The following is a 10,855-nucleotide window of genomic DNA, read 5'->3' as shown; positions in this document are numbered from 1 at the left end:
GAGGAGGGACGCAGGTGGGCGGGGTTGAGGCCTGCGCCAATCAGGGGGCCGCAGCGCCGGGCCCTCGGCGCATGCGCAGTGTGGCGTACACGCTTCGGAGGGCCACTACCTCTTTGGAGCGGCGTTGGGCGCCTTGGTGTGTTGCAGCACTATGCGTGAAACAAAGAGGCGAAGTCCCTGCTTTCTTTTGTATACTAGTGGGACCTGAAAGGCAATTAACTCATCAGCAAGTGAAGAGGATAACCTCAGAATGTTGTTAGTGTTATAAGGAAAATAAAACACTACTGCACTAGAAAGGGACCACGTGGGGACTATTTTAGATAAGGAGGATGGGGAAAGCATCCGAGGGACTAACAGCTAAGACCTGAGATTTAGGCAACGCTGTTGCAGACAGAGGGATCGCAAATGCAAAGGCACTGCCACCTGTACACATGAATCTGTTTCTGTTTCTCTTGCTTCCTAACCTTTGTTTATGCTCTTCTCTTGGAATTATTTTCCAAACACCGTTTCTCTTGCCTTATCCTGACTCAATCAACTCAAATATTTTATCTGCGAATCTTTCTTGACTACTCCTCCCCTCTTCCACTATGTGGACTTGTTCCCCGGGTTTATCCCTAATTTAGTACTTCTCACTCTGAGTGTCAGTTTAGTTTTTCTCAAAGACTGAGGCCGGCACTTCTCAAGCAGCCTCAGCATCTCCGTCAGAGAAATGGGGGATCGGGACCGAGGCAGAGACGGGTTGTGGGCCTGGGGACCGAGTGTTTTGGGCAAAGCGTCGCAACGAGACCGCATCATCAAGTCTCGAACCTGACTGGGGCACACAGAGTAGGAGCCTTCTTGACTCCACAGTTCCGGGTCCGCGCCCTGGTTCGCCACCTGACTCAGGCCCTCACCACGTGATCTAGGCCGGTGCCTCAGGGCCCTGCCCAGCTCCCCGCGCCTCACGCCGCTTCCGGTATGGGCGGAAAGCGGAAGTGTGGGAGGGTCTGCTGGGCGGGCTCAGGGAGGTCCCGGGGGAGGATGGGTCAGTGAGCGGGTCTGGGCGGCTGCTGGCAGCGCCATGGAGACCGTGCAGCTGAGGAACCCGCCGCGCCGGTGAGGGGCCACTGGCTAAGAGGAACGGCGTTGGGGAGGGAAAGGCAGGGACACCTATGTGCGAGCCCCCCGGAGGGGAGGGACCTACGGGGCGGGCGATCCGGCTGATGGGGCACCTGCTGAATAGGGGACCTCTGGCGGCTGGTGGTCCGACAGAGGGGAGCAGGCGCGGAGGGGGATAAACGTGGGTCTGGTTAGGGAGAGCACTTTCTGTGAGGGGACATCCTCGGGGAAGAGGGGCATCACTGAAGGGAGCAGCTGCTGAGGAAGGCGGGGACAAGTTCGAGAGAGCACCTGCTGAGGGCTGGGGCTACTGGGGGAAGGCTATCCTGGGGACTCGCTGGGATAGGGGGAATGTGGAAGCAGGATGAGAACCTGTGAGGGGTCTAAGGAATGGATCTGGACAAGCAGAGAGGAAGGCTGGGTGGACTTTGTAAGGGAAGGAGTCCCACCCGTGGGGTACAGCGTGGGGAGGATCTGCTGAGGGGAGAGGAAAGCTTTGCTCCTAAGGCAGAAGGTGTGCCAAGAAAAGGTAAAGGTCTAGCAAGGGAAGGGGGTGTGGAGGATAGCATTTAGGAAGATTTTTTGGTACTGATCCCACTCTAGCAGGAATGACAGACGGCATCTTTTCATTCCTGATGTCTGGTGTCTTCCTTTTTTTTTTTTTGACATCCTCCTCAGCTCTTCAAAACCTGACTTTGGAAGGTAGATAAGGAAATAAGAATAAATGGGCAAATTGAGGCCCAGAGAGTTGAGACACACTCTTGTGTGTTTCCTTTTTTGCACTAGCAATGCATCCTTAGACCCGGGCCAGACTGTGCCTTTTTCAGGCCTTGATTGTTGTGAATATCACCTCCAGATCCTACAGCTACCTGGAATTGTTTTAAGTCAAGCTCTTAAAACAGGAAGGTGACTGAGCCTAGAAAGTCTGAACTCCTGAGTTGGTGGCAGTTGTATCATTGATTTGTTCCATGGACACTAAGCTCTGTGTCACTCTGCCACATCTGGAGAAAAATAGTTGATACGCAGGGAAGTCATGCTTCTCCGAGGTGCAGGGTAGTTAGTTAGCTTCTCTTTCACAGAGACCTCACTTCCTGCAGCAGAAGGAGCACTGAAGTAGGAAGTGTTTAGTGTGTGGACTGCAGGGCAATAGAGAGATGAAGGGAAGGGATTGGCAGCGTGGGCTGCACACTTGGGGTTTGTTTGAAGTGCACAAACACTGCAGAAGGCAAGTAGCTGGTTAGGATGGACTCATAATTCACCCTACTACAGTGTGCTGAGACTGAAATAAGAATGATTATTACACTCACACCGCACTTACTGAATGCTGGACGCTGTTCTCAGTACTTTTTCCATGTCTCCTGTTGAACCATATGGAATTGTTGATATTGACCATTTTTGACCTATAAAAATGGTAATTTCACATGATTCAACTTACACATTTGATCCTCACAACATTCCAATGAGGCGGTTATCTCTGTATCTATGTTACCGGTGATAAAACTGAAGCACAGAAAGGTTAGTGATTTGCTGGAGGTCCCACAGTTAGTAAGTAGCAAAGCTGGGGTTTTAATCCAGGCAGTGTGGTCCAGAGTCCATGCTCTTAACTGCATGGTTCTGATGCCTCTCTGGAAGTCTCCCTGTTTCACAGGGCCTGTGTATGTTAGCAAAGATTTGCTATCGCACCATCGTGAGCCAATTATGAATGTACACCGGTTATATTTCTTAATGAAATAATGTTCATTCTTTCTCCATGGTGTTGGTTTACTTGAAAAGAAAATTAGACATCTGAGTTTTGTTTCTACCTTTGCCTTGTGTTGTATAATCGTGTGCAAAAGAGTGAACTTTTTTGCTTTTGACACTCATTCCTGTGTCTTTTAGATTTTAAAAAAATGTGTTAAATGTGCAAGAGAAGAGCCATGGCAGGGCCGAATTCTTGAATGATTGCTTTCCTGGCCTCATAACTAGCAGACTGCCTAGTTTGCAGCAACGATAATACAAATGATAACTTGATCATCGTTTGTATTAGTTTGTTAGGACTGCCATGTCGCATTCACAGACTGGGTGACTTAAACAACAGAAATTTATTTTCTCACGGTTCTGGAGGCTGGAAGTCTGAGATCAAGGTATCAGCAAGGTGGTTTCTTTTGAGGCCTGTCTCCTTATTTTGTAGGTGGCTGTCTCCTTCCTATGTCTTCACAGGGTCTTCCCTCTGTGTATGTCTGTATCCTCATCTTTTATAAAGACTCCAGTCATATTGTGTTAGAGCTCACTCATATGACCCCATTTTACCTTAATTACTTCTTTAAAGGTCCTATCTCCAAATACAGTCACATTCTGAGGTACTGGGGGTTAGGACTTCAACATGTGAATTTGAAGGGATTGGGGAACACATTCATTTTATTACCATTAAAAGAACTTCATCAATTTATCTTATGTATATATTATAACCCATGTCAAATTCTGTGTGGAGAGAGAGATAGGTATACGTAAATAAAATGCACCTTACTAGAGTTCTAAGGTGGGAGAAAGAAGTTAGAGATGTAGCCAAACCTGTGAGTGACTACTTCGTACATACCCTTCTTTGTGTTTGGGAAGGTACAGGTGCCTTTTCAGCGATTCAGCTGGCATGTGTTTCCAGCAAGGGATAGCAATCCCAATGCAGGAAATGCTCTTTGTGTTCACGAGTTTGACATTTGTGTGTGACTAAGTGAATGATGATAGATTAAAGTTTATGGCTTACATAGGAGCTTATAATTTTTAAAAGTGAGTTACCATTAGATAATAGTGGGGCGGAAGATGTAGAGTGCATTTCTGGGATGCCGGCCATTCACGTGGTCATCTGACTTAGGAGAGGAGCAGTGCCGGTATTTGGTCCATGGAGGCTTGTGTTGGCCAGGCCTGTCCGTTTATGAGCAAGCGAAGAAACTACTTAGGACCTGGGAGAAGTCCCAGCCAAGAGAGCTGAATCGTTAGATTCTGGCTGTCAATGGCTATAGCGCTTCTTCCATGAAGACTCATGGTCTAAAATATCACTAAGTCACTTATTAAAAGATTTTTCTGAGAAATCTTATTTGTTGGTAATCCAGTAATACTTGTTAGGGTATAATTCTCTTTTATTTTGAAAATCCACAAAGATTGCTGATAAAGGTTTATGATTCCCATCATTATATTTGTTAATCCATTTAGCGAATACTTATTGGCCAATCTCTGGGTTAGCAGGCACCAGAGATAAAAAGATCCCTTAAGCCCAGACCAAAACCAAATGAAAAAGCCCTTAGATTGTTTTAAAGAAGTATCGGAGCAGCCATAGAGTTTGACTTGTCAAAATATTATCAGAGGCTTGCAGCTGTCTCTCTCATGGCAGTGGCAGTTTCCTTTGTTACGCTGTGGTCTCCGTGTAATTGAAATAGTGAGTTTTGTTTTTTGTAAACCACAAAGTCAACCCTTGGAAGGAACACATTTGGTCTTTCTTTATATAAGCTGTTTATAAAACTTTAATTCTGCTTGAGGAATGGGGTATTGTCCATTGTTTATATAGTTATAAATTCGGCGCTTCACCAAAAAGGGGAAAAAAAAAACCTGATTTATGGGATGTCCTTCTAATTTCTGAGTTCATAGAAATTTCACTTCTGAAGTTTTAAGAGTAGTTTCACTTCAACCCTTTTTGTTTTGAAGCTGGGAGTTTTTATGATGTCATTGGAATTTAATTTTTAGGACCTTTTAATTTTGAAAGGTCAGTGTCGTCGTTTTGTTAATTTTCGCGTTATTACCAGTTATTGACATGGAACAATTCTCCATTTCTCTAGACATAGTCTTTGATATTTAGAAAGCTCTGTAAGATTGTCTATTTGAGATCAGCGTTTATTGGTAGATACACTTGATGGGTTTAGAGTTTTGTTTTTGTCTTCTGGTTTTGCTATTTTCTCTAGGAAGGTACACATTTGTGTGTGTGTCTGTGTGTTTTTTAAATTCAAGTGTTTTTTTTTTAATTGGTATTGTTCAACTTTTTCTTTACAAAGAAATCTCCAGTGTGACTACTTCCATATTTCACCATTTCCTGAGCACTTTTCTTTGTTGTCCTTGGTAGTTTCAGGAAGCCATTGTGTAGAAGATACATTCAAATATTTTTTAGCAGCTCCTTCTTTAAACCATTAATAATTTTCAAAGGTCTCAGAGTTTTTAAAAAATATTGTTAGTTTATAACCTCCCATGTTTGTTATTGTTCTCTAGCATAGTCAGAAAAATCTGAATTATCTAGAAGGTTGTAAGCAGCCATATATCTTTGATTTTTGGGACTAGTCAGAGGTACATGGCTGCTTGTGGGAGAGACTTAGTGATACTATTTGAAACTCCCAGCTGCCTACTTATTTTTCACTTTTGATCATGTTTAGCATATACTTCCCACTTCCTGTTTCTGTGGTACCTATAGAATCTCTGTGTTTTGACGTAATTATCAAAACCTTGCTCATGGAGAGCGAGGGTCTTCTATGTCTTCTTGGCCTCCAATTTAAGACTATGTTTCAATTCATAGTTAACTTTACATTAAACCTCTTTTCTGAAGAGATAGATAGACCATTTTCATTCATAGAATCTCAAGATTTAAATGGATTTTAAAGGTTACATCTAATGCTTGAATCCACTCTACGGCATTTCAGCCACATGATGATTCACTTTCTGTTTAAATACTCCAGTGACGGGGTTCTAGGGGCTTCTTAAGGCATGTAAACCATTTTAGAACTATTTTTATTGTTAGAAAATTCTTACATCTGTTGAACTGAAGCTTGCCTCTTATGGCTGTCTACCGTCGGGTTCCAACTTTGCTCATCAGAGTGACCCAGGACACATGTAATACTTCATGGGACAACCCTTCAGCTTCGCTTAAAAGTCTCGTAGTTTACCTTTGTTGTTGTTTACTAGGGAAGACTTTGTAGAGATATTCCTAAGATGCTAATTTTAAAATAAGCAATGTACTTTGTGTTCTAGTTGCTAGCAAGTAAAATGTAATTTTTGTTTATATTTCTTCATTCACAGGCAGCTGAAAAAGTTGGATGAAGACAGTTTAACTAAACAACCAGAAGAGGTGTTTGATGTCTTAGAGAAACTTGGAGAAGGGTGAGTGTACATAAAATATAGGTAGACCAGTAGGCCCCAGTCTTTTCCACCCGCCACACTAGAAGGCTATGAGTATGAACCCTTCTCATGGCAATAATTTTCTAACCTAGATGAGGAAAGAGGAATGTTGCATATCAGCATTGCTCTGGGTGGGGTGGAAGGTAAATCTACAGCTTGAAATGCCCTTTCTCTCTTCCTCACAGTCACTACTATAGACAGATTTAGTGATTCCTCGTCTTTTTAACACCGAGGACATCTATTTTGTTTCTCTTGTAGAAACCATGGTTTGCATATTTTTTTTTCCTATTTAACAGCACTAATTAGTTTATAATTTTAAATTTTTATTAGTCAGACATTTTTATTTGCAGTCCCTAGCTTCTGATTGATATACAGTAAGTGTGGTTTCAATAAAAAAAAACAGTGGGATGCAGCGGTTTAGTTAGTACAACATTTTGAAATATAGTAAATAAATCAAGGATTATTGCCATGTTTTCCAGAAAATAAAACCGGGTCTTACGTTAATTTTTGCTCCAAAAGACGCATTAGGGCTTATGTTCAGGGGATATCATCCTGAAAAATCATGCTAGGGCTTGTTTTCTGGTTAGGTCTTATTTTTTGGGGAAACACGGTACTACCTTCATAGCTTCTTAAGAAATCCAAAAATCCCAGGCTGGAAACATCTAGACTTCTTCATTTTTTTTTTCCCCCGCCCGCCAGTAGACTTCTTGAAACACAGATTTGTGAATGAGTTTATAAAGTATTGATTAAATAATGTTAAGTAATAACCAGTGGCCATCACTGACTTTCATGGTGCAATAAAGGTTACATCATAATTGTTTGTACTTTTACATATCCTTTTAATTTAATCCCTGTTTGTTTATTTATTCTTCTGTAATAACTGGGACATTAAAATATTAGGGACACTCTTTCTTAAGTTTTTGTTGTTAATTTTTGAATAGGTAATCAATTCATAGTCAGAATTTTAAAAAGCATAAAAGTATGTACAATGAAAAAAATCTGCCCCCTACCTCTACCTCTTAGCCACCCAGAAGCAACCAGTATAGCCGGTTTTTATCCTTCAGAGATAGTTTGCATATATCAGCAAATTGTGTGGGTGTGTGTGTGCGTATGTGTATTTTTTTAATCTCTTGGGAGTACTGCTGGTTCAAGAGAAGACCTGAAATATTAACTTTAAAAAATGTCTATTGTCTAGTTATTATATGCTCTTTAAAATCAGGTCTTATATGTCATTGGATTATTTTGGGGTTTAGTGTCATTTATGCCTAATACAGATCAATAATAATGTTAAACCCAGTCCTGGATTACATGGAATAGGTTTTTTTCATGGATTACCTCCTGGTGAACAACATTAGTCATCATCTTTTTGTAAGTTGGAAAAATACTCTTTGGAGTCAAGCAAGACATCCAGCAGAGAGGGGAAGTAAAAGATGACACCATCTGTGCTGCTTAAAAACAACTGCAAGATGAATCTGAAGACTGCAAGTTGATTTGGCATCGTTCAAGGTATGGGAGAACGACCATCCCTGTACATCTCTTGCCTGCCATTTTCAGCTCTAGCTTGGGATCCTTGTTGTTTTCCTCTAGGATATGAGTCTAAAGCCCTAAATCTAACAATACTCACAGGTTACACTTTGAATAAGATAGAGAGTGGTAGACATAACTGACTATGAAACTTAACTTGTGTCTTTTATGTCTTAATAGCAATGTGTTACAGTAGAAAAGGCATTGACTCTGAAGTCAGGCAGACCTGCGTTAAAGCCCTTGCTCTAATGTTTATTAGTCATCATAAACGATGAAGCTGGAGCAAATTGCTTAATATTTTGAAACTTCACAAGCCTCAGCTATAAAATGGGGATATTAGGATCCCCCTCATAGGGTTATGTCAAGTATTACATGAGATAATGAGGATGAAGTACTTAGTACAATGCTTGTCACATAGTAAGTGCTCACTAAGTGGCAACTTCTATTATTTTTTAACTATCAACTGAAGCATTTTTTTCAGACCTCATGTCAAATCAAAATTAAGTCTTAAGTCTTTAGGATTGTTTAGGTGTTCTTGAAGGGTACTCTGTTTGGGTTGATTGGATTTGGGGAATGTCAAAAGAAAACTACAGACTGTATCAGGATATATAATAATATAAGGAAAAATTAAGCTAATTTGATTATTTTTAATTGTGCTTTAGATCTGTGGATATCTTCATCTGTGGAAATTTCCCTATAAAGATACTACCAGCGAGAAAACACTTCAGGTCTTTCTGAATTCCGTGTTATTACCATATTGTTCTTTTAAGGGATACCACAAATGCTTGGATTTCTATCATCATGGTTGAATGAAACTGAACAAGCCTCATTGAGCAAAATCCTGAAGGAAGACCTTAACTGCACTTACTTTCTAAACACAAACTGCCATGCCATCCTTAAATTGTTCTGGAAAATGATTGGACTCTGAACTCTCACTGACTTGTGCCTTGTGAAATGAGCTCTGGCTGAAGGACTGGATTGGCTTCTAGAGGCTGCAGTCATTCTGCATTTTCAGGAGATTATGTGGATCTGTGGAAGAGTAGAGCCAAAGCTCCAGACCATGATTGGACAGCACTTGGAAAGTGTTTTGAGTTAGAACCTAGTGCCTTTTTCCTTCTATTGTACTTAAGGTTTTACACATTGACTCGCATAAGTGTTTATCATAGGAGAATAACAAAACACCATGGTTTCATAGCTAGCGAGTGGTAATGTTAAGACTAGTACCTGGTTCATTTGCCCTCAGATACTGTATTATTTCTGTTTTTCTATATTGATTCTCGCCTTGTACGGCTCGTGGGAGACACCTACTTCCCCATCATCTTGGGTCTCTGCCAGTTAAAATTCGTAGAGTCACTTAGTTTTTATGGTAGGGAATCAGGTCCTAAGGAGCACAATTGCCGAAGCCTTTTGAATCCTCTCAAGACTCCTGTGAGTGCAGTAGGTGTAATCATGAATCTTCATTGCTCATAGGAGCTATCGGAGTTTTCTTTGCTATCAAGATAGGCAGAAGGAGTCCTCGATAGTATTCTGGTCAAGATTCCTGAGTGAGTGCATGCAGAGACCTCTCCTTTCCATTTCAAATACATAAGAATAACGAATCAAAATTAATTTTTTAAATATAAGGTTACATAGCCAGCTATGGACCAGGGATAGAAAATGGTCTGTTACAATAAGATGAGGGTATAGCATGCCGGTCCGTGTCATGAGATTGCAGGTGGGTCTCCTATGTGAAGTTGTGGGCTGGGACATGGCTCCACATTCCATGAACCAAAGTTGAAATACATTTGCCTGATCACCATTGGGAAGTAGCATTTGCGTATGGCCTGGGGAAAGGGGGAGGTGCTCGTCTGACGATAGGAACCAGGCCTGGACTGCATTCAGGTGTGGTATCTTGAGGGGCAAAACCCCCAGACTCCTACTACGAGATCTGCTTTCAGTTGTATGCGTACAGCTTAGATGACTGGGCTGAGAGACCCATGAAACCATCATGACATCATGGAATGCTCATGACAGGGAGCTTTACGTAGAGGAAAATAATGCAAGGCGAAAGGAAATCCACTGCCATGAGATCATCAGCAGACCTAACAAGTGGGAGAATGCACACCCAGGCAGTAGAAATAATGGAGCAAGCTGAAAAGGAATTTAACATTGGTGTTTGTTTATGATTTTCAAAAACATAAAAGGAGGGAATCACATCCTTACAAGAAGAACACCATATCATTAAGATGAAGTTAGCCCCGTGAAAAATAAAAACTCAGGAAACTTGACAATGAAAACTACAATTATTAAGAAGTTCTCAACGCCCATTGAATTGGATAAACAGTAAACAAGCTGCAAAGAGAATTTGTGAATTGAAAGATAGAAATGAGACCGGTCACAAAATACATGACAGAGAAATACAGTGTTGGAAACCAGGAAGACAGCATGGATTGAGGAGGCTCAATACAGGTCCGATGGGAATTCTAGAAGGAGATATTAGAAGAGATAGGAAATAAAGAGATAATGCTGAGAATTTTCCAGACATGAAGACGTGCCTTCAGATTGAAGTTTATGAAGTATCAAATAAATCGAATCCTAGTTAAATTATAGTAAAAGTATAGAATGGTAAGGATAAAGTGGAAATCTTAAAAGCTACACAAAGGGAGATTACCTATGAAAAATGATAATCTGATGATAGCTTACTTCTGAGCAACGGTAGAAGCTGGAAAACTGCAGTAAAAATGCTTAGGAAAAGATTTTGTCAAAGAAGAATTCTATATCCAGCAAAATTCATTCCGGGATGAAAATAAAATAAAGACATTTTCACACGTGTGGGAATTAGTGCATCAAGAATAACTTTGGATGAAAGAGACAATACCCAAGTGACAGTGGCTAACCAATAAGGGCATTTGGTAACTAAGTAATAATAAAAGTGGGTTGAGAGACTCCAGAAAGGTTATTTGGCTTGATGATGGCTTAGCATTTGTGTAATTCTCAGCGTCTCAAGATGGGTGCATTAGTTTCAGGTGTCATGCCTCACATAACAGTAACCAAAGCAGGAAAGGAAGTGGCAGGTATACTTCTCTGTTATCTGGGAAGAAAGTCTTTCCCAAAAACCCTTCAG

General features: G+C 41.2%; 1 protein-coding gene across 2 annotated transcripts in view; it reads left to right on the top strand.

Annotated features, from left to right (window-relative positions):
- Nucleotides 1–982: 982 nt before the first annotated feature.
- STK4 (serine/threonine kinase 4) overlaps nt 983–10,855 on the top strand; it is an 80,672-nt gene continuing 70,799 nt past the window's right edge. The window contains exons 1-2 of one of the 2 annotated variants that reach the window (XM_033095175.1): nt 983–1,095; nt 6,130–6,210. In XM_033095175.1, coding sequence (XP_032951066.1) covers nt 1,061–1,095; nt 6,130–6,210 — 116 coding nt within the window. In that variant the 5' untranslated portion in view covers nt 983–1,060. Of the gene's footprint in view, nt 1,096–6,129; nt 6,211–7,555; nt 7,735–8,414; nt 8,481–10,855 lie in introns of those variants that run through there. The other variant, XM_033095177.1, reaches the window with a different exon arrangement.

This window comes from Rhinolophus ferrumequinum, chromosome 23 (assembly GCF_004115265.2).
Source record: "Rhinolophus ferrumequinum isolate MPI-CBG mRhiFer1 chromosome 23, mRhiFer1_v1.p, whole genome shotgun sequence".
Classification (NCBI taxonomy): domain Eukaryota; kingdom Metazoa; phylum Chordata; class Mammalia; order Chiroptera; family Rhinolophidae; genus Rhinolophus; species Rhinolophus ferrumequinum.
This window is presented reverse-complemented; position numbering and strand designations above follow the sequence as displayed.